A 26,013-nucleotide genomic window follows, 5' to 3' on the forward strand; every position below is an offset into this window, starting at 1 on the left:
GGGGAGCGTTCCTCGGTGGGGGGGATCGTTCCCAATGCACCCACCCCTGTCCTCACCATCTGGGTCTTCTTGCCTCCTCTCCCCACTCCAGCCTGGCAGAGCACCCTGGAGGGGCTCCGGGAACACCTGGGCAGCCATGGGGAATTGCTATTGCAGTGGGGCCAGAGGGGAGGAGGGCTTGGCGTGGCATGGGGAGAGCAGCTGGGGCAGGGGGCTTTGAGCAGGAGGAAGGGGCAGCGCACAGGGAAGCGGGGGGCTAACTAAAGCAGCTAGTTCCCCCAGCCCCGGGGACTGGGTCTGCTCCCCTGATCCACAGGGAGGGAAACGTTTCCCAATACACAGATACGCCAGGGCTGGAGTAGCAGGGGGCTGCGGGTTGGGGCTCAGCAGAGGTGGGGAGGGGGTCCCAGGACTGGGGTACTCAGGGCTGGGAACGAGGGGCACTGACCTAGTTCATTTGCCAGCTTTGAAATGTTCAGTGCCCTGAACTTGGGATTTGTAGCCTGGGGAGAGGCGGGAAGGCGGGCTCCTCTCTGCAGCGACCCCGCTTCCCAACAGACAGTCTCCGAAGGTGGAAAAGGGCCCCTTTCCTGTGGGAGTGATTCGGCGCGTCCAGCCATAGGGCGTGACTCTGGAGTGACTCCGGATTTACACCGGCCCCACGACTCAGTTGGGACACTCGGCTCAGCTAACCCCCTCCTGGCCTTCCTCCATCTGGGGGGTAAAATCCCTGCCCCCTTCTCCCCCTGCTCAGGCCAGGCAGAAGCTGAGATCCAGCCCCCTTTGGCCTGGACAGCCGCCCCCTCCCGAGCCGTTAGAATCCCCCAGTCGAACTTAGCCCGGGACCGCACCCCGATACAGGCCCGGCCTGCGCTTTCCTGGGGCGGAGCTGTGACCCTGCTCTCTCCCTGCCCCGCCGTGGGCTACGCTTTTATGGACGAGCAGAGGCAAAAATCAATCCCCCGTCCCAATGGGCCCACTCTTCCAGGGCAGCGGCCCTTCAGCCGGGAGCGCAGCACAGGGAACACACACCCCTCCACACAGCGTGCAGCAGCAGTCAAAGGAGCAAACAGGATGCTAGGAATGATTTAAAAAGGGATCGAAAATAAGCCAAAGAATATCTTACTGCCCCTGTAGAAAACTATGGTTCGCCCACAGCCGGGGCCGGCCCACAACACTGTTGGCACCTGAGGCGGGGCGCTCAAATGACGCCCCCTCCCCCCTCGCTTGGGTCAAAACTTGGAAAGGTCTCAGTTCTGCCTTCTTCCTGTTCTGCGCCTCTCATGGCGCTCCACCCTCTCTGTGCATCTAGAGCAGAGAGAAGACATCTGCACCTGAGCAGACACAATGGGAAGGCCAGCCCTGCCCACGTCTTGAATACTGCGACAGATGTGGTCTCCTCGCCTCAAAAAAGATATTTTGCCAGTAGAAAAGGTTCAGAAAAGGGCAACTAAAATGATTAGGGGCTTGAAACAGGTCCCATATTAGGAGAGGCTAAAGCGACTGGGACTTTTCAGTTTAGAAAAGAGGAGACTGAGGGGGGATAGGATAGAGGTCTATAAAATCAGGAGTGGTGTGGAGAGGGCTGATAAAGAAAATTTATTTATTAGTTCCCTAAATAGAAGAACTAGAGGACACCAAATGAAATGAATGGGTAGTAGGTTTAAAACTAATTAAAGAAAGTTCTTCTTCACACAGCGTGTAGACAACCTGTGGAACTCCTTGCCAGAGGAGGCTGTGAAGGCTAGGACTATAACAGAGTTTAAAGAGAAGCTGGATAAATTCATGGAGGTTAGGTCCATAAAAGGCTATTAGCCAGGGGATAAAATGGTGTCCCTGACCTCTGTTTGTCAGAGGCTGGAGAGGGATGGCAGGAGACAAATCACTTGATCATTGTCTTCGGTCCACCCCTCTGCGGCACCTGGTGCTGGCCACTGTCGGCAGACAGGCTACTGGGCTAGATGGACCTTTGGTCTGACCCAGTACGGCCGTTCTTATGTTCTTATGTTCACCCCAGCACTGAGAAATCCTACAATAACACATCACCCCTAACAAGAGACCCTACAATAACACACCATGCCTAATGAGAGACCTTACGATAACACCCCAGCACTGAGAGACCCTACGATAATACACCATCCCTAATGAGAGTCCCTACAATAACACACCATCCCTAACAAGAGACCCTACAATAACACACCACGCCTAATGAGAGACCTTACGATAACACCCCAGCACTGACAGACCCTACAATAACACCCCAGTGTTAAGGAGCGACCCTACCATAACACCCCAGCACTGCACCAAGGTGGGGGGCAAACCCAGAGCAGAGGCTCAGGAAGGGGAGAGTCCCCTGGCACAGTGCTGGTGTATTATTGTAGGGTCTCTCATTAGCACTGGACTGCCCACCCCACTCTGGGGTGGGGAGCGATCCTCAGGCCGTGCCCCCCCCCTCCCGCTGCTCAGGGGAGTGTGGGGGGGCTTCCCTGTCGGATTTCGGAGCAGGGAAGTTGGGCTTAATGGACCCAACATTTCTGACCCCCCCTCCGCCACGCCGCCCCTGCCTGTGACGTCACAGCGGGCTGCCGCGGTGAACAGCAATGACGTCACATCCAGGGCGATGACCTCATCTGTTGGGCGGGGTAAGCCCTTGAGGAGAGAGGGGGTTGCGGGGGGGGGGCAGCTCTCCCCCCGGCTTTCCCGACGGGCATCTTCGCGGTGCCTGGCTGGATTCCGGGGGGGCTCTGGGGGCCGCGCTGGGGGCCGCGCTGGGGGGAGGCGGCGGCTCCGCGGGGCAATTGGCACCAGAGTCACGTCGGGCCCCGGCAGAGGAGGGGGCGGGGGGCACCCGCGGGACTCCAGGGAGAAAGCCCCCGACCCCCCCGGCTGCAGCCAATCAGAGCCAGGCTCGTAAATCACCCCCCAGCCGCGCCCCCCGGCCAATGGCGGGGCGCCCCATCCATCAGCCTGTCGGGGCCGGCCAATGGGGCGCGCCCCTAAATCAGCGCTGCCGGGCCGGCCGCCAATGGGGCGCGGGCGGGGGGGGGGGCCCTTGGGCGGAGGCCCCCGGAGCAGGAGCTGGAGCTGGTGCAGCCTGGGAAGGGGCGGGGGAGGTCGGGGGGGCTGGCCGCGGGGGGACACATTTCCCCCCCCCCCCCCCGCAGCACACGCACTTGGAGGAGCTGACATGCGGGGGAGATGCTGAAGCAGAGGGCTGCCCCATCTCCCCTCAGCCCCTTCCCTGCCCCCCATCTCCCCCCAGCCCCATCTCCCCTCAGCCCCTTCCCTGCCCCCCATCTCCCCCCAGCCCCATCGCCCCCAGCCCCTTCCCTGCCCCCCACCTCCTGCCAGCCCCAGCCCCTTCCCTGCCCCCCACCTCCTGCCAGCCCCATCTCCCCCCAGCCCCTTCCCTGCACCCCATCTCCTGCCAGCCCCATCTCCCCCCAGCCCCTTCCCTGCCCCCCATCTCCTGCCAGTCCCATCTACCCCCAGCCCCTTCCCTGCCTCCCATCTCCTGCCAGCCCCATCTCCCCCCAGCCCCTTCCCTGCCCCCCATCTCCTGCCAGCCCCATCTCCCCCCAGCCCCTTCCCTGCCCCCCATCTCCCCCCTGCCCCTTCCCTGCCCCCCATCTCCTGCCAGCCCCATCTCCCCCCCCCAGCCCCTTCCCTGTCCCCCATCTCCTTCCAGTCCTATCCCCCAGCCTCTTCCCTGCCCCCATTTCTCCCCAGGTTGGCAGGAGATGGGGAGTAGGGAAAGGACCAGGGGGCAGGGAAGGGGCTGGCAGGAGATGGGGGGCAGGGAAGGGGTGGAGGGGACAAATGCAAAGTGCTCCACTGAGGAAGGAACAGTCCTTGTCTCACACACAGGGTCTGTCTAGGACCGAGCCCTGCAGAAAGGGACCTGGGGGCCACGGTGGAGCACAAGCGAAATAGGAGTCACCCGCACCAGGGAGTTCCTGGGGGCGTCAAGGGGGGACAGGCGCAGAGGGAGGGTCCCCAGGATGCAGAGGGAGCCCAGCGTCACTCTGGGTCACGGGTGGGGGGCAGCTGCCTGGCTCAGCCCTGCTCCTCGGGAGCTGGGAAGTGCGGGATGCTGGGGGGACGCGCTGGCGCTGGGGGGCTGTAACTTAGTGGCTGGGGAAGGGAGCAGGTTGGGGGCCCAGTGCAGAGGCCCAACCCGGCCGGGGTCCCCTTTGCCCCAGGATCTTGGGAGGTGAGAATTGGCCCCAGAGTGGGGGGAGGGGGAGGCAGTTCTGGCTCAGCTCGGGGGGAGGGAAAGGTTGGTTCTGGGGGGATGGGACAGAGGTCGCTAGGGGTGGGGGGCAGCCACACCAGTCAGTGCCAGGAGAGGGACCCCCCCCCACACACACACACACTTCTGGGCCTGCCCAGGGCCAGGCGGCTGGGAACCGGCCCCACCTGCCCCTCGGTCCCAGCCAAGAGGCCCTGGGGGAGCTGGGGTTGGAAGGAGGCTGCAGGGGACCCTAAAACTGAACTTTGTTCCGGATTCCTCCCTTCTCTGCCTGTCTGGCCAGGCTGGAGCTGGGAGCAAACCCCGTCGTGTCCCCCCCGCCCTCCTCCTGCGCCACCCAGATCTCTGGCCACCCCCCCCCCCGCTCCCCTCACTCCCTTAGCACCTCTCCGGAGCTCACCCCCCCCCCCCCACCGCGCCGCCTGTTTCTGCGGCGCCGGGCGCCACCTGCTGGTCACAGGCGGCGCTGCAACCCGCAACTAGCGGCCCATAGGCTGGGGAGGGGGCCCCACAGGACGAGACATGGAACCGGGTGGGGCAAGGGAGCTGCACCCCCCCCACCCACGCGAATCCCCCTCTCACTAGTGGCCCCATGACCCCTGAGCTGCGGGGCTATTCACACCCCATCACCAGCTGCCTCCCTTGCATCCCGCGGCGTGTCCATGCGGCAGGCGAGCCAGGGGCTGGGGGCAGTGCCGAGAGCATATGGGGCTGGGGTTCGGGGTACAGTGAGTGGCTCCATTAGCCCAGGGCTGAGATACCAGGGGCGGCGGGGCGGGACTGAGGGGCACCGGTAGGCCGGAGTCTCCCGCCTCTGCCCCCTGCCCACACTAAGACCCCCATGTGCCCTAGAGCCTGCAATCGCTGGCAGGGCAGTGCCTGCCTGTCGGGGGAGAGCGCCCCCTAGCGCCGCACCGGGGTCAGCACGACATGCCGGGGGAGAGCGCCCCCTAGCGCCGCACCGGGGTCAGCACGACCTGCCAGGGGAGAGCGCCCCCTAGCGCCGCACCGGGGTCAGCACGGCCTGCCAGGGGAGAGCGCCCCCTAGTGCCGCACGGGTGTCAGCACGGCCTGCCAGGGGAGAGCGCCCCCTAGCGCCGCACGGGGGTCAGCACGGCCTGCCAGGGGAGAGCGCCCCCTAGCGCCGCACGGGGGTCAGCACGGCCTGCCAGGGGAGAGCGCCCCCTAGCGCCGCGCCGGGGTCAGCACGACCTGCCAGGGGAGAGCGCCCCCTAGTGCCGCGCCGGGGTCAGCACGGCCTGCTGGGGACAGCGCCTCCTAGTGCCGCACCGGGGTCAGCACGGCCTGCTGGGGACAGCGCCCCCTAGCGCCGCGCCGGGGTCAGCACGACCTGCCAGGGGAGAGCGCCCCCTAGTGCCGCGCCGGGGTCAGCACGGCCTGCTGGGGGACAGCGCCTCCTAGTGCCGCACCGGGGTCAGCACGGCCTGCTGGGGACAGCGCCCCCTAGTGCCGCACCGGGGTCAGCACGGCCTGCTGGGGACAGCGCCCCCTAGTGCCGCACCGGGGTCAGCACGGCCGGCCGGGGAGAGCGCCCCCTGCTGAGCCCCCCCCCCCCCAAAACCAGCCCCTGGCCCACTCCCCCGAACACTGGCCCAGACTTTGCCGCTCTCTCCAGCCCCTGGGGGTCCACAGTTCCCTGGGGCCGGGCACCCTGCACTCCACCCTGGGCAGAAGCTCAGCTCCCCCCAAGCAGCCCTGGACTGCCTGCCCCACCTGGCAGGGCTCAGTGGGGAGATGGGAGGGTCCCGCCGGGCCCCCTCCCGAGCCAGGCCTGCAGTGGCCCTGCACAGGGCCCACCCATTGTTCCCCTGGCCCATGAAGCGCCCTGGGGCGTGGCAGACCCTCCATGGGGCAGGGACCCCTCTGCACCCCCCAGTGCCACCCCCATCCTTGGGAGCACGGACCTCACGCACGGGCAGCTCTGGGCACAGGGCTGAGTCTGTGCCACAGGGTGCCAGGGCACCTCCTGCCCCATGGCCTGGCCCCACTGCCCCCTGCCGGCACCAGCCTCTGCCCAGGAGCCAGCCTCAGGCTGTGCGGTCCCTAAAGGCCCCGTCTCCCCCCCCCCCCCCCGGCAGTGCTCCAGGCTGGGGGAGTGGGTGGCAAAGGGAGATGTGGCCCCCAGTGCCCCCTCGTCCCTCCTGCACCGGCAGAGCTGGGACCGGGCAGCGGAAAGGGGGGCAGGAGGAAGCGAGCCAAGGGAGTGGGGACAAGGGACTGGACCCAGCGGCGGGGCTGCCCTCCTGGGTCCGGGGGCCCCAGGCACCAAGCCCCTGCCCCAGGGGGCATCACGGGGCTCTGGGCCCTTTCCCCAGCCCCGCTCACTGGCCAGCAGCAGGCGCACTGGGGGAGCTGGCACCAGAAAGGCGCCCTTCACCCACCGGCCCTGAGCCCGGTGGCCCCCAGAGCCGCCCGGCTGCATGCGGAGAGCAGCGGGGGGCACAGACGGAGGGGCAGGTCCAGACAAGCTGGGGTGGGTACCAGGAGATGCCTCGCCTGCAGGCACAGCCCTCGGGGCAGGGGGCGTGTGCTCAGGGCTAGGCCCCTGCTCGGGGGATGGAAAAGGCACAAGACGGGGTCTCCCTGGACCCCCAGAACAGCCCACGCCATCTGGGCCCCTGCTCCCGGGGGGGCGTTTTACAGGGGAGCATTTCCAGTGCCCAGGCCCCTTGCCAGCCAGACCTTCCCTGCAAGAAACCCCCCAGGGCCCCATCCCCCCAGGGAGCACGGTCCCTCCTCCAGCCTCCCCCCTTGGAGCAGGGTTTCCTGGAGGGCCGGGCCCAACCCGAGCTACAGGCTGGGGCTCCCCGTGGCCATGCCCAGTGCCTGCCAGGCCCCCACGCCCGGGCCCGGGGGAGCGTCAGGGCAGATGTACAAGCAGCTCAACGCTGCAAATCAGCCACGGCTGGAGACGGGCTCCAGGCGCCCGCAGCAGCCACAGAAGGGCAGAGCCGGGGGCGGTGCCCACCACGGGGTACAGCCCTGGGACCAGTCCTGAGCCCAGCACAGCCCAGGACCAGCCAGCCCGGAGCCGGAGAGTGTCCCGAGCTGGCAGGGCCCGGCCGGAGCTGCCAGCTGCGATTGCAGGCAGAGCGGCCGCGGGACTCCCCTCGCCGCTGGGGGGCCGGCCGGGCACCCACGGATCTGCTAGGAGGGGAGAGGATCCGGCTGCAGAGGGAGGCTTCGGGCCTCCCCCAACAGAGCCCAAGGTACCACAGAAGGCTCTGCCCCCCGGTCATGATGGGGAACCCGTCCCCCGGCACTGAGCGCGATGGGGAGCCCCCCCCCCGCCAAGCGCAATGGGGAGCCCCCCCCCGCCAAGCGCAATGGGGAGCCCGTCCCCTGGCACTGAGCGCAATGGGGAACCCCCCCCGCCAAGCGCAATGGGGAACCCGCTCCCCCGGCACTGAGCACGATGGGGAGCCCCCCCCGCCAAGCGCAATGGGGAGCCCCCCCCGCCAAGCGCAATGGGGAGCCCCCCCCCACCGAGCACAATGGGGAGCCCGTCCCCTGGCACTGAGCGCAATAGGGAGCCCCCCCGCCGAGCACAATGGGGAGCCCCCCCCGGCACTGAGCGCGATGGGGAACCCCCCCCGCCAAGCGTAATGGGGAACCCGCTCCCCGGCACTGAGCACGATGGGGAGCCCCCCCAAGCACAATGGGGAGCCCCCCCGCCGAGCACAATGGGGAACCCGTCCCCCGGCACTGAGCACAATGGGGAGCCCGTCCCCCGGCACTGAGCACAATGGGGAACCCCCCCCACAAGCACAATGGGGAACTCGCTCCCCGGCACTGAGCGCAATGGGGAACCCGCCCCAGCCCCCCACAAGCACAATGGGGAACCCGCTCCCCGGCACTGAGCACAATGGGGAGCCCCCCCCCCGAGCGCAATGGGGAACCCGCTCCCCGGCACTGAGCACAAAGGGGAGACCCCCCCCCCCAAGCACAATGGGGAACCCGCTCCCCGGCACTGAGCACAATGGGGAGCCCCCCCCACAAGCACAATGGGGAACCCGCTCCCCGGCACTGAGCGCAATGGGGAGCCCCCCCCCCCGAGCGCAATGGGGAACCCGCTCCCCGGCACTGAGCACAATGGGGAGCCCCCCCCCGCCGAGCACAATGGGGAACCCGCTCCCCGGCACTGAGCACAAAGGGGGACCCGCCCCAGCCCCCCACAAGCACAATGGCCCAGCCAGGCGCTGGCCCGCAGGGTCTGGCCGTAAGTGGCTTTGCCCGTGGCAGCGGGGGGCCAGGAGCGCCAGGGTCACTGGCCCGTCATTCCAGGGCAGGGGGGCTGCCAGCCAGGTCCCCGGGAAACGCAGCGAGCAGCAAAGGCCCTGGCCAGGAGCCCTCCCCACGCTGGCGGCACCCAGGCGGCCGCCCTGGGAGGGGACAAACCCGGGGAGAGACAGGCCACCCCCTGGATCGTCACTGGCTACAACCGCCAATGTGGTGGCAGGGAGAGCCCAGCGTCCCACCCCCAGGGGGGGCACTGCCCTGGACAGGAGGAGGCGGGGTGATGTGGAGAAGCTCCCCCCCCCCCAAAGAGGCTGCTAGGCCAGGAAACAGAGCCCCACCCAGGGCAGCAGTGAGGCACGGCCCAGGGTGCCATCCTATGCGCAGCAAGGAATCTGTGGGGAACCCCCGTGGGGCCAGGGGCACAACCAATGGCTGGGCTGGGCAGCAGCCACCTCTGAGCCTGGGTGAGGTTCCCCATTGCTATGGGGCAGGGGAGCAGAAAAGAGCCAGACACCAGAGCCAGCAAAATCCTCCAGCGTGTTAGAGCGCCAGGCAGTGCGTCAGACAGGACGGGGGTGAGGGACACAGTAGAGATGGTGTCAGCGGTGGGATCCGGGCCCTACCGCAGCAGAGACCACTTGATCTGTTCCTTGGCCGACTGCAGCACCTGGAAAGCACAGAAGGGGGGCAGCTCAGCAGGAGGAGTTGGGGGGCAGATCCCCTTCTCCCCTCCCCTCCCCTCTCCTCTAGCGTCCTGCTGGCCTGGCCCCATCCCCCACACCTATGGAGAAAGGACAAAGGTTTGCCAGGCTGGATCCAGCAGGAGACCGGTGGGAGAACAGACAGACCAAGGGATGCCCTCCGCTGCCAACCTGGCCCACAGCCGCCGGCCCCGGGTGGGTAGGGAGTGCCCCTGCCCACACTCCTGGGACCCCAGGAGTCTCAATTAACCAGGACAGGCCCTGCCTCACAGTGGGGCAGAGGGTGCTGGATCGGGGATCAGGATCCGTCGTGTGGCTCAGCCCTGCCTGAGCGGGACTCGGCCCCTGCCCGGGCACAGGCAGGGCGCTCTGCCCAGCTGGGCACGCTGCAGTCGAGGGCTTCGGCCGGCGAGCGGCTGGCCCATCAGAAGGGAAGAGCAGCCCCAGGCAGGAGCATGCGGGGCAGCCCCCACCGGCTCTGGGAAGGGGTCAGGAGGGAATCCCGCATAGTCCACAGAGCCCACTAGGGGGCGCTGGGGTCTGTAGGGAAACCAGGGGCAGATCCCAGCGGGCCGGGCAGGGCCTGGCTCCCCAACACGAGCAGGGGATGGGACAGACACAGGCCTGCGAGCTGGAGGGACGTACCTGAGAGACTGTCTGCTCCGTCAGGGGGACGTCTTCGCCCTGCAACAGACACGCCATGGGGCAGCCCCTCCGGCTCCCGGCACGGGGGCACCGTGCTCACGCCCCCAGCGCTGGGAGGGGGCTGCCCTGTCCCCCAAAGGCCTCCGGGAGCTGCCCTGCAACCTCCCCCAACGCGGCTGGGTGGGCACCTTCAATGGCTCACGGGCCCCGCCCCATCGTAACCCCCCGGCCCCTTTCAGTGGCTCCCTGCCGGCTGCCGCGGCTCCGCCAGCACAAAGTGGGGGGCCACTGCTCTCACCCCATGCTAGGGCCCTAGGAGGCACAGGCCCCCTCCCTCCTCCGGCCCAGCCTGCTTAGCAGCCACGCCCGCCCTGGGGGCTGGAAGGCAGGAGCTGGCTCTGGGGGGCTGCCCAGGAGACGGGCAGGGGCACAGCAGGGGGGACACTGTGCCCTGAGGGCTCCCGCTGCCCCTCCCAGGGCCAGGCCATTCCGGGGAGCAGGCCCCCCACGGCGTTCTCGGGGTGCCCATCCGGGGCAGAATGGGCAGCTGGCATGGCGACGGGCTGCGGGGTATCAAACAGGGACAAAAGTGGGGCTGTCCGCCCATGGGGGGAGGGCGCTCGGGGGGGGCTGTCTGCAGGGGGAGGTGGTGGGCGCTCGGAGGGGGCGGGGCTGTCCACAGGGGGGGGGCGGAGCTCGGAGGGGGTGGGGGGGCTGTCCACGCGGGGGGGGGGGGCGCGGCTGGGGGGGGGCGGGGCTGTCCACGGGGGGGGGGGCGCGCGCTCGGCGGGGGCGGGGCTGTCCGCCGGGGGGGGCGCGCTCGGAGGGGGCGGGGCTGTCCACGGGGGGGGGGCACGCGCTCGGAAGGGGCGGGGCTGTCCACGGGGGGGAGCCGGGTGCCACTCACTTACCCGCACGGCCACTCGGTGCACCACCTGCTGGGGGTCGCTCTCCAGGATGACGCTGAGGGAGGAGCACGCAGCCCGGTAAGCCTGTGCCCAGACAGAAGCCCCTGCCCGCGGGGCCCATGGGGGCAGATCCCGCCCGGTGCCGCACCAATGGCCCCGCCTGGGGAAGCTGGGGGGTTTCTCACCCCCCGGGTCCCAGTGCAACTCGGAGCAGCCCCCAACCGCCCATCTGGCACAAAGCGGGGCTCCCAGGGAGCCGGGGGCACTGAGCAGTGGGGCTGGGACGGGGCTTGCAGGGGGCTGGGTGTCTGGGCAGCCAGGCCCTTGGGAATGTGGACCGGACAATTTGCCCGGGGCTCTCAGGGGCTGGCAAGATGGGCCCCAGACAGCCTGGGGGCAGGGAGGACGGTGCAGCCCGGGGTCCCCTGGCGGGAGCAGGACCCTCACGTCCTACGGGCATTGGGGGAGGGGGGGATACAGGTGCTCACCCCCCATCCACGATCTCATCCACAGCCAGGAAGAGCCCCTCCATGTTGTCCAGCAGGGCGCGTTTCTCCACGTTCTTCCTGCGAGACAGACCCGCCCGGTCAGGCCGAGGGCCAGCTCCCCCCTGCTCCGTGGGGGGGGGCTGCCTGGCTCCGTGGGGGGGGGCTGCCTGGCTCCGTGGGGGGGGGCTGCCTGGCTCCATGGGGGGGGGCTGCCTGGCTCCGCGGGGGGGGGGGCTGCCTGGCTCCGCGGGGGGAGCCGCCCAGCGACACGGACCAGGAACCCGCCGGGTGATGCTCTCAGCCGGGCCGGGAGAGGAGCCAACAGTGTCCCCTGGGCCGGGCACGTGGCTCCTGAGCCTCCGGGACAGCAGGGACGAGGACTGGCCCGGTAGGCCCCTCCCTGGCCTTTGCGCCGAGGCGGGAGAGCGGGCGCTGGGCCCGTGAGGTCAGGGAGCCTGGCGCGAGCCCTCAAGTGCTGACCCGCCGGGTGGGCGCTGTTTGCACAACGCTGCCAGTCAGCTCTCCAGCCCCCCCCGTCTCCAGCCCCCTCCCCCGGGTCCCCTCTCCAGCTCCCCCACCCCCATCTCCAGCCCCCCTCCCCCGGGTCCCCTCTCCAGCTCCCCCCCCCCATCTCCAGCCCCCCTCCCCCGGGGCCCCTCTCCAGCTCCCCCACCCCCATCTCCAGCCCCCTCCCCTGGGTCCCATCTCCAGCTCCCCCACCCCCATCTCCAGCCCCCCTCCCCCGGGTCCCCTCTCCAGCTCCCCCACCCCCATCTCCAGCCCCCCTCCCCCGGGTCCCCTCTCCAGCTCCCCCACCCCCATCTCCAGCCCCCCCCCATCTCCCCACGCCTGTCAGCTGGGGAACACGGCAGGAACTCTGGTCTCGTCCGTCCCATTCTCAGTGGGGCTGGCGATCCCGCCAGGGACCGGGGCCCCCCCGGCTCATCCCCCTGCTGGGCTGGCAGCTCGCCGGGCCCTGCACAGCTCCCCTGCCCCAGAAAGATCCCCCTTGCTGGCGTCGAGGGGCGGGCGAGGAGCCGTCGGGGGGAGAGGAGGGGCGGGGCGCTGGCAGGATCGTGCCCAAGAGCTTTAGCGGCTGCTCTGGTGGAACCGGCCGTTTCTCCTGGGCCTGTCGGGACCTCGCCCACAGCCCGGTGCCCAGACACATCCAGCCAGGCCCCAGGGGTCTGGAGACTCGGGGCCGGGAGCTGACCCCCAACGGCAGGCCTTTGGGAGTCACTTCGTCCTGGCTCAGCTCTTACCTTGCAGCCCATCCCCGTGGCATCTGGGCACCTGCCCTGCCGAATCAGCAGCCCCATGCCAGTGCCCCGCCCACTGGGGCGGCTTCCAGCAGCACGCTGAGCCCCTGGCTCCCTGCCCCAGAGCCCTGGACAGCTCCAGGCTGGCCAGCCCCCCCCACCCCCTCTGGGCACCCCCCGCCCCCGGCCTTACCTCAGCATCTGGCTGAGCGAGTCGAAGAGGCAGTTCAGCACGGCCATGAGCATCAGCTGCAAGCGGAGAGACGCAGGTCAGGGAGGGCGGCGCCCCCCGCAGGCCAAGCCCCCGGCCAGCCGCCAAGCCGGGCCCCGGGGGGGGGGCCCTGGTGGGCACCGGCTGGAGATGGGCAGGCGGGGGCCCGGCAGGGCATCATCACTGCTCAGACGGGGGCTGAGGTGGCCTTGATGTGCAAAGGGGCCCAATGCCCACTGGGTACAACGGGGGTGGGGCACAGGAGGGGCTGCTGGGGGGCGGAGCTCAGGGCAAGCTCCCCACGTGAAAGGGGGCCCCGTGCAGGCAGCCCCCCATGCCTGGAGGCCCAGGGTCAAGCAGCGCCCCTGGGAAACCGCGTGGGAGCCAGCACCCGGCTCCCTGTAGGCACAGAGCCTCTGACCCCCCCCCCCCCCCCCGGCGGGCCTGGCCGGGCACCTCGTTCTCGTAGGAGCTGCCGATGACGTAGAAGTAGAGGTCGATGCTGCTCTTGTAGACCACGGTCAGCCCCTCCAGCAGGGCGATCTCGCCTGGGGGACAGGCCGGGCGTGAGGGCAGGGCCCCGAGCAAGCGCCCCATCGAGTCCCGATCCCGCCCCGCCCCCCGTGCTACTGCGATCCCACACGCCCACAGCGGCCAGCCCAGCCCACGGGCCCCGGTCACAGGTCTGCCCTCAGAGAGGGGCCCGGGGCCCCCCCGGGACCCAGCACACGGTGTCCGAACCGGCCCCCCGGGACCCGGCGCACGGTGTCTGAACCGGCCCCCCCGGGACCCGGCGCACGGTGTCTGAACCGGCCCCCCCGGGACCCAGCGCACGGGGTCTGAACCGGCCCCCCCGGGACCCGGCGCACGGTGTCTGAACCGGCCCCCCCGGGACCCAGCGCACGGTGTCTGAACCGGCCCCCCCCCCGGGACCCAGCGCACGGGGTCTGAACCGGCCCCCCCCCCCCGGGACCCAGCGCACGGGGTCTGAACCGGCCCCCCCGGGACCCAGCACACGGTGTCTGAACCGGCCCCCCCCCGGGACCCAGCGCACGGTGTCTGAACCGGCCCCCCCGGGACCCAGCACACGGTGTCTGACCTCCACGTGGAGCCCCTGGGACACAGAGCAGTGTCCCCTCCCCCCCCTGTGAGCCCCTGGGACCGAGGAACCGTCCCCCCACTGCAGCGTCCATGAATCAGGCAGCCCCCCGTCTCCCCCAGGACCCCACGAGCCTCCCCCCGCCCGGCCGGCCCGTACTGTCTGTCCGGTGGGTCTTGTTGAAGATGTTCTTCTCGAAGGCTTTCTGCTCCTTGGGGGTGGGGTACGTGTCGTCGTAGTACTGTGGGGAGAGGCGCGGCATCACGCTGCCCTGGCTCAGCCCCCGCGCCCGGCCAGCGCCAGCCTGGCCCCCCGTCGACTCCCAGCGCTGGGGGTGGGCACCGGACGGAGGGGAACGGGCAGAGCTGCCGGGGGCTGCGGGTCAGGACTGAGGGGAGTTTGCTGGGCCCTGAGTCTGGTTCCAGAACCGCTCCCCTCACGCCCCCCATTCCCGAGAATCCCAGGTCCCTGCTCGGGGTACAGTCGGGGGCGTCCCTGGGGCCCAGAGCCCAGCCCCTCCCCACTGTCCCCAGGGCCATGCCCCTGCCCCCCCCTCCCCGGCATCCCCAGGGCACGGCCTCTGCCCCCCCCGAGCATCCCCGTGGCCCAGAGCCCGGCCACTGCCCCCCCCAGTGTCCCCGGGGCCCAGAGCCCAGCCCCTCCCCACTGTCCCCAGGGCCCTGCCCCCACCCCGCCCCCCCACGCACCCCGTGGCCGGCCGGCACCCACCTTGGCGAAGAGGCGGTCGCCATCGTTGTCGAGGATGAGGACGGCTTTCACCGTGTACAGCGACGGCTCCTGCAGAGACAGGCCCAGTCACTGCCCGGCCCCATCCGGCCCTGCCGCTCCCGCCCCCCTCCCTGCCCGGCGAGAGCGCAGCCGGACGGGGCCGCCGGGCCAGGCCCCTCAGCGCCAGGAGCCCATGGCCACAGGGGGCAGGCGCTGCGGCCCCAGGGCTAGGCCCGAGGCAGAAATGGCCCACGGCGTGCACAAGCCGGGAGCCGCACTCCTATGGGGGGCGTGGGGCCGCCCCAGGGCAGGGATCTCGGCACAGCACCGACCCCAGCCCAGGGCAGCAGGGCTCGAAACCCCCTCTCCCCCCCGTCGGCTGTCCTCAGCCGGCACCCCAGATGTGGACGCAGTCCCCGGGGGGGTCTCCACACAGGGCCGGGCTTACCCCTCCCCGCGGGGGACGAACCCCCCTCGCCTGGCCCACACAGACCCTGCCTCCCTGGCACCTCTCACCCTACCCAGGGGCTTGCAGAGCAAGGCAGCCCCAGCTGCACCGGGGTGCTTCTGTAACCTGCCCCTGCCACTGTCTGCCCCCCCCACACTCACCTCCCCAGACAGGGCCAGTGCCCGACCCCCAATGCCAGCCAGGCCTGCAGGCCCTAGCACCGGGCAGCTCCCTGCTCCGACCCCCCTGCAGCCCCCTGCCTCAGCCAGCTGGGCCCAGCTACCGACAAGCTGGCGCGTCGGTGGGTATAAATAACCGGCTGCTATCGGGCGAGCCAGCTTCCTGTACTGCCCAGGCAGCGCCGGCCCCGCGGTTAGCACTGCCCACCCCGGCCAGCCGCAGCCTGACAGCTGCCAAGATGAGGCTGTGGAGTCTAGTGGTTGGAGCAGGGGGCTGGGAGCCAGGACTCAGGGGGTCAAGTCCTGGCCGTGCCGTGCAGTCAGAGGAGGCGCAGGCGCTATGTGTGCCGGGGAGAGTCGGCTCCTCTGAGCAGGGAGGGCTGGGGGCCACGGTCCCTCCGGGCCAGGCGCAGAGGCCACGAAGGAGGCAGTAGAGAGCTGGGGTAATGGCGGCTCCGTGCCCCAGGGTGGGGCCAGGGCCCGGGGGGAGCACTAGGGGCTCTGGACTCCTCAGGGCCGGGACAAGGGGTTTGGAGAGCGCCTGTCCCCACAGGGATCCCTGAGCATAGGGCCTGGGAAGCTGCCCCGGCCACGAGGGCAGCTCCCAGCCCAGAGGGCACCGGCTCAGCCCCCAGGCTCCTGGCGCCCCACAGCGGCTCCTCCCCACCCCGGTCCGGCTCACGGCAAGTCCCTGCCCACCCAGGCTGGCCCCGTGACGGCAGCCCCGGCCTGCTGGGCCCTGACGACAGCCGGGGGGGGGGGGGGCAGCGCGCCAGCCCGGCACAGCCTGGGGGATCAGACGAGAAGAGGCCCAGGCCTGCAGGCCCCTCCAAGCCAGGCAGCCACAAGGTCGAATTTACACGGGCGGGGCGGGGGCAGGGGATCAGCTCCTGGGCCCCAGGCAGGGGAGCAGCCTTGGCAGGGCTCAGGCTGGCACCCTGAAGTCGCCCAACCCGCTGTTGGCAGGGCTAAGGGCCTGGGGCCTGGCAGCATCTGCGCTTCCAGCCCCCCAGAGCAGGAGACAGCGGTCGCCTGGGGCCAGGCCGGGCCTCCCCAGCTGTCACGGTGAAGGGGCTGCGGGGGGCTGCAGTGGCCGTATCAGGCCGTCTAAGCCCCAGCCAGCCTGCGGCAGAGCCCCCGTGGGCCAGGACCCCCCGGCGAGGGCTGCAGAGCACGCGAGGGGGTGGGGGGCCCAGGAGACAGACGCTAAGAAGCTCTCGAGACAAAGTTCTGTGATGCACTGACCCCTCGTAGCCACGGCCGGAGTGTAACACAGAACTTCACCTCAAACGCTGCGGCTCCGCATCGGGGCACGGGCCCCCCAGGCCCCCGGCCAGGCCACGGGGCAGGAACCCACCCGCCTGTGGGTCAGGGGCGGGCAAGGCACTTCCCAGCGGGGCCCGGTAACCTCCCCTGCAGCTGAGACTCTGCCAGGGAGAACCGGCCCCTGGGGGAGGCTGCCAGGGCCTGCCCCACATGCAGCCAATCGCCCGGGATGCCCTCTGCCCTCCATCGAGGCCGCCAGTGCCCAGCACAGTCCAGGATCGGGCCCCTGACTGGCTTCCCTGGGGCACAGCATGGCAGGGCCCCGTCTCTGCGACCCCAAGGGCCCCTCCCCAGAGTGGCTCCTCCTTGTGTCTCCAGGGGCAGGGGGAGAGGACAGGAGCCTGGCTTCTCGGGAGGGGGCTCCCCCCGGAGCCAAGCACGGCCGAGGTGGCAGGGAATGGGCCAGATCCTGCGGCCCCTGCCCTCAGGAAGGGCCCTGTCAGAAAGCCGGGCTCAGCCCCAGCCCCGAATCCAAACCACGGGCTGAACCTGCCAGGAGCAACCAAGCCATGGGGGGAGGGTCCTCCTTTTGTGGGGCACCCTAAGGGTCTGACTGGGGGGCGCACAACCTGAGGCCCAATGCTCAGAGGCACCAGGCACCCGCTGCCCCCCCGGACAGCACTGCAAGTGACCAGTGACTCTTCTGGGCTTGTCACCATGGGGAGTCAATCCCATTAACGCCGCGTGTGGACGCTCTCGCTCCGGGCTAAGGGGGCCTTACTCCGAATTCGCTTAATCCCCCCCAGCGCGTGAAGGGTTAAACTGCCCTTCCTCCACTAACCAGCGCACAGAATCAACGTGGCCGGATGGGATTTGCAGTCGCACTTTGCTTTATTCAAGCCCACCCCGGCCCGTAACTGCATCCCGCCCCGGTCCGGAGATTCCCCTCCAAGGTGGGGCTCAGCTGGATGGGCAGCCCTGCAGATCTAGGTTCCCCTCCAAGCCCTGCCCCCCAGACGGCTCACCCTCAACTGGACCCAGCCTCTCTAGAGGCGGCGAAGGGGACCGACCCGGAGGGCAGGGCTACACAATCCAAAGGAAGCAGCTTGAAAAGCCACAAGCTTCTTTGGCACCTGGCTTGGAACTCACAGTAGCTGCTGCCCCGCACACTGGATTAGCCTGGCAAGCTAGAAGGAAAAGCGCTGCCTCTCCCCCTCCCAGCCCCTCTGCGCGGAAAGGAGACGCAAGCCCGGCAGAGAAAGCCAGAGGATTTTACACGGCCCCGGAGCCAGGCTGCACTGCGGAGCACAGCGAAGCAACCCACGTTTTAAAGGCGTAACGCGCGCTTCTGGGGCAGAGGGCCCGGCGGGCGGGACGCTGCGGCCTGGTCTCTCTGGAGGCTTTTGGTTTGGGCCGAGGGCCGTGTCAAGCCAACAAGACGCCCTGCGTTGGGGCACACACGGGGCTGATGGTGTCATTCAAACGTGTCAATAAATGAGACTTCAGCCAATGCAAGCGGGCGCTCGGCCGTCCAGCACGCAAACAGTAGCTGTGCCACAGCCGGTTCTCGCTGCCAGGACCCGAACTAGGGCACGGGGCCAGAGGAGAGATGCACGCAGCCAAGCAATGTGGCTCGGACTTTAGTATTATTAGCAGCAAAGGCGACTAGGGAATCTGTCTGCAGACAAAGGAGAGAGGCAGGGAGCTGCGGGCAGCAAGACAGAAGGGCACTTTAGACCAGGTGTCGGCAGCCTCAGTAGGCCTCCGAGCGCTTTACAAAGAAAGATGGCGATAGTAGCGGAAACTGAGGCAGGGACGTCACGTCCAGCAGCTGGCCAGTGGCAGAGCTGGGAACAGAAGCCAGGAGGCCTGACTCGCCCACAAAAAATACGGGCAAGCAAGTAGCAGGGCTTCCCGGATCACCCAGGCGGCTACTTGGCTGGGAAGGAATCGTACCCACAGAACGACTTCACCCTTCAGAACAACCCTCCGGACGGCTGGGCTCTGGGGTACAAGGTAATAAAAGCTTGAGGCCGGGGATGTTTCTGCGCCAAGATATGGCAGGTTCACCTTCCCGGCCCTCGAACAGCTGCTGGCCCAGACACACAAAGCCCACAGAGGTTTTCACTCCCCTAGATTCATCCCCCAACCCTGGGTCCAGCCCCACGGATCCCTCCCCAGACCAGAGCTGCCCTGAAGGGTTTAACAGAGCTGCCCCTCCCCCATCAGCAGTGACCCCTCCCCCCATCTCCCCCCCCGGGGCTGTGCCCCTCCCCCATCAGCAGTGACCCCTCCCCCCATCTCCCCCCCCGGGGCTGTGCCCCTCCCCCATCAGCAGTGACCCCTCCCCCCATCTCCCCCCCCCGGGCTGTGCCCCTCCACCATCAGCAGCGACCCCTCCCCCCATCTCCCCCCCCGGGGCTGTGCCCCTCCCCCATCAGCAGCGACCCCTCCCCCCATCTCCCCCCCCGGGGCTGTGCCCCTCCCCCATCAGCAGTGACCCCTCCCCCCATCTCCCCCCCGGGGCTGTGCCCCTCCCCCATCAGCAGTGACCCCTCCCCCCATCTCCCCCCCCCCGGGGCTGTGCCCCTCCCCCATCAGCAGCGACCCGGGGCTGTGCCCCTCCCCCATCAGCAGCGACCCCTCCCCCATCTCCCCCCCCCCGGGGCTGTGCCCCTCCCCCATCAGCAGCGACCCCTCCCCCCATCTCCCCCCCCCCCGGGGCTGTGCCCCTCCCCCATCGGCAGCGACCCCTCCCCCCATCTCCCCCCCCCGGGGCTGTGCCCCTCCCCCTTCAGTCCCCCCCCGGCGGCGCCCGCTCCCCCGGCCCGCTCCTACCAGGATCAGCGCCTCCATCTTGCCCTCCGCGATGCCTACGTGGAGCCGGAGCGACAGGGGCCGCGCGCCATTGGTTACTCGCCCGCCAATCGCAGCTCGGGGCCCCGCCCCTTCCGCATTCTAACTGCTCATTGGCTGGCGACCCTATCCCGGCCAGCCAACCAGAAAGTGGCTTCCAATAAGTGGGCGGGGCCCGCTGGGCCCCGCCCCACCGCCTTCGGAGAGCGTGCTTGGCGATTGGAAGGCGACCCTGTCGGTCACTCGCTCCGCCCCCGCCGCAGCGCCGGGAGGGCGGGCTAGTTCCCACGGCGACCAGCGAAGCGGTGACGTCAGGCCCCTCGCCGGCACGTCACATGACCGGAAGCAGCCCCGACCCGCCTTCATGGGGGTCATGACCCTGAGGGCAGGGGGAGGAGTCATGCTGGTGGGCGGGGCCAGTCATTCCCCTCCCCCCCCCGCAGGCCAATGGCTCCCCCTGGGGGTGTGCACCCATGTGACCTCCATATGTCACCCCCCCACCCCGTGCCTCAGTTTCCCCGCTAGCCCCACGGGGGCACATGGCCCAGGCATGGGGGGGGGCCCTGACCCGCGCCCCGACACCCCCCAGCAGGGCCCAGGGCCTTGGGGTGAGGAGCGTCGCCCGGGCTGCAGGGGTCCGGAGAGCGGGGGGCTAAGGCAGCCCCCGGCCTGGCCTGGCTCCTGGGGTGGGGGGAGCACACGGGGCTCCCCGCCCTGCCCCGAGCACTCGCCCCGCACTCCCGCCCGCCGGGAACCTGCTGCCTGTCTGCAGTGCACCGGGGGCTGAGGCAGCGTCCTGCTCCGCCTGGCCCCTCACACCAGGCTGCGCCCCAGACGCAGCCGGCAGCGGGTTCCCGGCCCGTGGGAGTGGAGTCCCCTCCTGCCCCACAAAGCTCCCCACCTCGGCCCCAGCCACACTACGTTGGGTCGCGCGCATCCGCAATTTTTTCCAAACTGGGTCACGAGGGGAAAAGTGTGACCCCCCCCCCCCTCCCGGGGGTTACACTTGCCCCAGCTCCAGCTCCTGCTGCACTTTGGAGCAAGAGGGGGAGTGCTGGGCCCTGCAGCTGTGATGCAGCAGCAGACAACGCTGCCTGGGGAGAGGGACCCCGCCCCTAGCGAGAGGGCAGCTCCTGAAGCCGAGGGACGGGGGCTCAGCTGGGGAGGAGGCAGTTGGAAAGAGGTTCGGAAAGAAGGAGGTAACAAGAGGTGGGCTCTGCTAGAGGAAGCCGAGCTGTGTGGAGCACCCGGCAGAGAGGGGCAGAAAGCGTATGACAGGCCAGGCTGCCCCTCGGGACTCAGAGGAAATCCAGTCTGGCTCCCTGGCTACAGGGGTGAACCCCTCTGAAAGGGGGCTGGGCGGAGCAGCCGTGCACAGAAGGAGCAATAAGGCCCAGAGGGGAAGCTAGACTCTGCAGCCGGGCGGATCTTCTCGCTGTGCCGGAGACGGATTTCTTTTATTATTATGGTCACCGGCACTTTATTTTGTTCCTTAACGAATAAGGCTCTGCAGCCAGGGAGGTTGAGGTCGGACATGAGGAAAATCTTCCCACCTGTCCGGGGGGTGAAACGCTGGAATCAGTTGCCTGGGGAGGTCGTGGAATCTCCCTCCCTGGAGATATTTAAGAGCAGAGTGGACAGATGCCTGCCAGGGATGATCTAGACGGTGCTGGGTCCTGCCGTGAGGGCGGGGGACTGGACTTGACGTCTCAAGGTCCCTTCCCCTCCTAGGATTCTTCCCTGGCTGCAGCCGTGTGGTGGGACACCATCCTGGGACTGCTCCAGCTCTGGGCTAGCTGGTGCAGCCGAGGCGTGGCTCAGCTGGCTGACTGGGTTTGGTCTGGGGCGGCAGTGACATGGGCGGGGGGTGCATAGAGCAGAGGCCAGGGATGAACTGGAGATGCCCTGTGCACTGAGAGACCTCTCACCCCTCCTGGAAATCCGCTGAATCCTGTCTCAGGCCCGGCTCCGGCCTATGCCTGGTTGGACGGCAGCAGGTGGGGGCAGTGAGAGACCAAGCCACACTCCGGTTACACCCTGGGAAGAGCAAAAGCAACCCCCCCCCCCCCCCCCCGCAGGGCCACTCCCCACAACATCCCCCCAAGGAGGTGCCACTCTGTGCAGCTGGTCCTGCCCCCCCCGGGCTCCGTGTGCCACGGGCAGCGTGGTGCAGGGAGCGGAACTGAAAGAGAAAGTGGAGCCGGGCCAGGCAGACGCTGTGCCAAGGTCGTGTTTGTATTTCCTGGCGGTGCCCATGGGGAGGCGGGACGTGGGGGGGGGGGCAGGTCTCCTGGCTTCTCTTGCTGGCTCTGGGGAGGGGCTGGGGTGTAGGGAGTTAGAGGGGAGCTGGGGTTCTCTGTCTTGCTTTACCACCGGCTCACTGGCTGCTCCTGGGGGCAAGGCGTCCATTCCCAGCCTGCCCTGCCCTGTTGTGGGGCGTTGGGCCGGGCCCCGACTGGTCTCACTGCAACCCTGCGAGGGGGGGGGAGGGCTGGGAGCCGGGGGAAACCCCAGCCCCTGGGCCCTGCGCAGGTGGCAGGCTGATTGGGCTTCTCCACCGCGGACCCGTGACTCAGCAAAGCAAAAGCAAAAGCAAGAGCCCTGTCCGGCAGCAGAGGAGGTGAGTGATGGGGAGGAGGGGTGGGGGAGGAGACGGTCTGTCTGCCTCGGGGACCCATGCCTCCCCCCCCCCCCAAGTCAATGCCCCAGGAGCCTGGCAGCCGGGCAGTGCTGGCTCTGTGCCCCCGGCCTCACCTCTGTGGTCCCAGTCGCTGGGGCTCTGGGGGACTCGGCTTTGGGGGGGACTGCAGATTGGAGAATCGGGGCAGCTTCCCTCTATAATAAGCCGAGCACGGGGGAAAGAGGGGCAGGAGGCCAGGCCAGGGGACTGGCACGCAGGACACCTGGGTTCCTCTGCCAGCCCCACCACGGATCTGCTGGCCGAGCCCCTGCCTTGGCCCGGAGCCTCAATTTCCCCATCTGCAAATTGGGGGTGATTCCCCTACCCCCGGTGCTGGAATCCTAGGGGAGTCCTCCCATGATCAGGCGTGAGCTGCTCCAGAGTTGGGGCCAACACTGACCCACCCCCCGGACCAGTTCCCTGACCTTGGGGGCAGCATCCCCCTTCAGATCCTTCCAGCGCCCTGCCAGCCTGTGGCCCCCCAGAAAGCTGAACCCCAGACCCAGTCTGGCCCCAGCTCTGGCCTGATTCTCCCCCCCTTAGGGCCTGACCCTGATGGCGGAGAAGCCCAAGCGCCCCCGTCTCGGCTTGGCCCAGCACCCCCTGCTGCTCGCGCCGGAGCCCCAGGGGCTGGGCCGGGGCGGGCAGGTGCTGGAGTTGGCCGGCCCGGAGGAGGTCCACGTCCACCAGCGAGACGGCGTCCTGATCTGCGATGACTTCCTGCTGGGGCAGTGCCCGGCGGGGGGCCGCTGCCTGCGCCACCACACCCCCAAGCCCTTCCACTGGCAGGTGCGGCGCCAGGCGGACGGGGTGTGGCTCAGCGTGGGCCCCGCCGCCCAGCAGCTCCTGGAGAAGCTCTACTGCAGCCCCAGCCACCGCGAGGTGCAGCTGCTGGACAAGTAGGTGGCTGGGGGGACGTGGCCCGGCAGGCGGGAGAGGTGGGTGCGTCGCCCAGATGCTCGCTGCCAGCGTGGGGGGGGGGGTGTCCCTCAGTGACAGCTCTCCTGCTTCCCCCCCAGGCCAGGCTCGTCCTGGACCCTCGACCTCAACTCCATGGAGCTGACGCCCCACCAGCTCTACGACCGCGTCCGGCGCCTCTCCAACACCAGCGACCCCAGCCGCAACCCCTACTTCCCCGTGGAGTGGCAGGTGTACTGGGAGGAGTGGGGCCAGTGGCTCGTGTACGAGGAGGTGAGGGAAGGGGGGGATCCCAGGAGAGGGGCGGGGGAGAAAAGAAAGGCCTGTGTGGTCTGGTGTGAAGAGCAGCGTGGCTGGAGGGGGGGTGTGGCTGAGGGGAGCAGGACAAAGCAGCAGGCAGGGAGCAGGTGTGTGGCCCGGGGAGCAGCGTGGCTGGAGCGGATACGTGGCCGGGGGAGCAGCGTGGCTGGAGCGGATATGTGGCCGGGGGAGCAGTGGGCTGGAGCGGATACGTGGCCGGGGGAGCAGTGGGCTGGAGCGGATACGTGGCCGGGGGAGCAGTGGGCTGGAGCGGATACGTGGCTGGGGGAGCAGCGTGGCTGGAGCGGATACGTGGCCGGGGGAGCAGCGTGGCTGGAGCGGATACGTGACCGGGGGAGCAGTGGGCTGGAGCGGATACGTGGCCGGGGGAGCAGCGTGGCTGGAGCGGATACGTGGCCGGGGGAGCAGTGGGCTGGAGCGGATACGTGGCCGGGGGACCAGCGGGCTGGAGCGGATACGTGGCCGGGGGAGTGGCGTGGCCGGGGGACCAGCGGGCTGGAGCAGATACGTGGCCGGGGGAGTGGCGTGGCCGGGGGACCAGCGGGCTGGAGCGGATACGTGGCCGGGGGCGTGGTGTGGCTGGAGCGGATGTCAGTGTGGCCAGGGGAGTGGAATGCCTGGGGGACCAGCGGGCTGGAGCAGATACGTGGCCGGGGGAGCAGTGGGCTGGAGCAGATACGTGGCCGGGGGAGCAGCGTGGCTGGAGCGAATACGTGGCCGGGGGAGCAGCGTGGCTGGAGCGGATACGTGGCCGGGGGAGCAGCGTGGCTGGAGCGGATACGTGGCCGGGGGAGCAGGGGGCTGGAGCGGATACGTGGCCGGGGGCGTGGTGTGGCTGGAGCGGATGTCAGTGTGGCCAGGGGAGTGGAATGCCTGGGGGACCAGCGGGCTGGAGCGGATACGTGGCCGGGGGCGTGGTGTGGCTGGAGCGGATGTCAGTGTGGCCAGGGGAGTGGAATGCCTGGGGGACCAGCGGGCTGGAGCGGATACGTGGCCGGGGGCGTGGTGTGGCTGGAGCGGATGTCAGTGTGGCCAGGGGAGTGGAATGCCTGGGGGACCAGCGGGCTGGAGCGGATACGTGGCCGGGGGAGCAGTGGGCTGGAGCGGATACGTGGCCGGGGGAGCAGCGTGGCTGGAGCGGATACGTGGCCGGGGGCGTGGTGTGGCTGGAGCGGATGTCAGTGTGGCCAGGGGAGTGGAATGCCTGGGGGACCAGCGGGCTGGAGCAGATACGTGGCCGGGGGAGCGGCGTGGGGGAGCGTGGCCACGGGGCAGCGGGTGACCACGTCTCTCCGTGCCAGCCGGTGCGGTGGGAGCTGCTGGCGGCCTTCGAGAAGGGCATGTGGAACCACGCCTTTGAGCTGGGCGGCCGGCTGTACAACGTGGACCTGAAGATGCTGACCCAGCGCAACCTGCGGACAGGCTTCACCCGCCACATCCAGCGCCGCCCGCTCTTCCGCCCGCCCTGGGTGCTGGCCCCCCACCTGTGGTGAGTGCCCTGGCCGGGCCCCACCCTGCCTCTGGCCCCAGCGCCCTCCCCCACTAGCCTTGCCCCGTGTGTCTTCTCTTGGCAGGACAGGCTCCAGCGCCACCCTCCCTGCCCCCAGCGCCATCCCCGGGGAGGACCCCCAGGACAGCTACTGGGGCCCCTACCCTGCGTCCTGGGTCCCCAAGGCCTCAAGGGGCAACATGTACACGCTGGCCGAGGTGGCCCCGGCAGAGAAGGCCTATCAGACCACGTGCCAGCAGTTCCACGCCACGCTGGCCGAGGACAAGGCTCTGGTGCTGGCCGTCTACCGGGTCCGGAACGACTACCTGTGGCAGAAGTACTGTGGGTAAGGAGGGCTGGGCACGGGTTGTGGGCTTTCCCGTGGTGCCCTTGCTGCTGGCTGATCCGTGTGCGGAATAAGTTTTGCTCCGTGCACCAGTGTGCACGGGGAGGGGCACCACCTAGTCAGCTGGGCGGCACCCGGATCTCTGTCGGTGACCCCCCCCGCTCCCTCTGTCTCCCTAGCCAGAAGCAGTTCATGGCCCGCGGCCGGCGTGGGCGGAGGCGCCGCTTGGAGATCCACCTCTTCCACGGCACCGTGCCCGACAAAGTGCGGCCCATCTGCGAGATGAACTTTGACCCCCGGGTGTCCGGGGAGAACGGCACGGCGTACGGGCAGGGCAGCTACTTCGCCGCGGCCGCCTCCTACTCCCACGGTTACGCCAGGCCGGGCGAGGCCGGCCTGCGCTACATGTTCCTGGCCAAGGTGCTGGTGGGGCGCTCGGCGCGGGGCACCCCGGCGCTCCGGCGCCCCCCCCCGGCCCGCAACGGCCGCCTCTGGGACTCCTGCACGGACTGCGTGAGGAAGCCCCAGATCTTCGTGATCTTCGACAGCTGCCAGTGCTACCCCTACTTCCTGGTCCGCTACAAGGCGCTGGCAGAGCCCGTGGCCGTGAGCGCGTGAGGGGCGGGCGCCGGGCGGAAATACAGGGCTGTGTCCTTAGCACCCTCCTGCCGTGTTCCTAGCGCGGCCCAGACCGCGGCCTCGCGTCTCAGCCTGGCAGGGCTGGCCCTCGTCTAGGGGGGTTGGCAGCCGTGCAGCGCCGGGGGGGGCGCGTGGAAAAGCCGGGTGCCCCCGGCACGGCCCAGAAGAGCTGGCTGTGCCCCCCTCCCTTCCCCGGATCTCTGCCCCGCGTCTGAGCTTCAAACCAGACGCCCCAACCCTGCTGGGAGGAGGGGGAAGAGCCCCAGAGAATGAGTCTTGCAGAGTGCGGGGGGGGGGGGGTCAGATGACAGCCCTGCCC

The 26,013-nt window shown here is 69.3% G+C and overlaps 2 protein-coding genes across 3 annotated transcripts; one reads left to right on the forward strand and one right to left on the reverse strand.

Moving 5' to 3' along the window:
- Positions 1-9,030: 9,030 nt before the first annotated feature.
- Positions 9,031-19,432, reverse strand: COPZ1 (coat protein complex I subunit zeta 1). Its single transcript, XM_075901653.2, has 9 exons — positions 19,284-19,432; positions 14,553-14,621; positions 13,983-14,064; positions 13,181-13,272; positions 12,707-12,762; positions 11,255-11,332; positions 10,770-10,821; positions 9,859-9,897; positions 9,031-9,179 (listed from the first exon to the last, which is right to left on the reverse strand). The coding sequence occupies exons 1-9, from the start codon at positions 19,299-19,301 to the stop codon at positions 9,132-9,134; spliced, it is 534 nt and encodes a 177-aa protein (XP_075757768.2). The 5' UTR covers positions 19,302-19,432; the 3' UTR covers positions 9,031-9,131.
- A 17-nt stretch (positions 19,433-19,449) lies between these two features.
- On the forward strand, positions 19,450-25,720 carry LOC106732470 (protein mono-ADP-ribosyltransferase TIPARP-like). 2 transcript variants are annotated; one of them, XM_075901652.2, is made up of 6 exons: positions 19,450-21,921; positions 22,525-22,880; positions 23,001-23,172; positions 24,522-24,709; positions 24,795-25,055; positions 25,235-25,720. In XM_075901652.2, exons 1-6 carry the CDS (start codon positions 21,277-21,279, stop codon positions 25,671-25,673), a joined length of 2,061 nt encoding a protein of 686 aa, XP_075757767.2. In that variant the 5' UTR covers positions 19,450-21,276; the 3' UTR covers positions 25,674-25,720. The 2 variants fall into 2 exon arrangements, with proteins under 2 accessions (XP_075757767.2, XP_089630794.1); XM_089774668.1 differs by lacking the exon at positions 19,450-21,921 and having other exon boundaries at positions 21,933-22,880.
- The last annotated feature ends 293 nt before the right edge of the window (positions 25,721-26,013 follow it).

This window comes from Pelodiscus sinensis, chromosome 31 (genome assembly GCF_052426305.1).
Source record: "Pelodiscus sinensis isolate ZL-2025 chromosome 31, ASM5242630v1, whole genome shotgun sequence".
Lineage (NCBI taxonomy): Eukaryota > Metazoa > Chordata > Testudines > Trionychidae > Pelodiscus > Pelodiscus sinensis.

What these genes read in the sequence shown, in the direction of transcription:
- COPZ1 (XM_075901653.2), bottom strand. An exon ending in CAAGACCCACCGGACAGACA is followed by an intron (nt 13,273 to 13,982) that starts GTACGGGCCGGC and finishes CCTGTCCCCCAG; the next exon opens with GCGAGATCGCCCTGCTGGAG. An exon ending in GCAGCTCCTACGAGAACGAG is followed by an intron (nt 12,763 to 13,180) that starts GTGCCCGGCCAG and finishes CTCCGCTTGCAG; the next exon opens with CTGATGCTCATGGCCGTGCT.
- LOC106732470 (XM_075901652.2), top strand. Translation starts at nt 21,277, where the DNA reads ATGCCTGGTTGGACGGCAGCAGGTGGGGGCAGTGAGAGACCAAGCCAC. An exon ending in GAGGTGCAGCTGCTGGACAA is followed by an intron (nt 22,881 to 23,000) that starts GTAGGTGGCTGG and finishes CTTCCCCCCCAG; the next exon opens with GCCAGGCTCGTCCTGGACCC. An exon ending in GTGCTGGCCCCCCACCTGTG is followed by an intron (nt 24,710 to 24,794) that starts GTGAGTGCCCTG and finishes TTCTCTTGGCAG; the next exon opens with GACAGGCTCCAGCGCCACCC.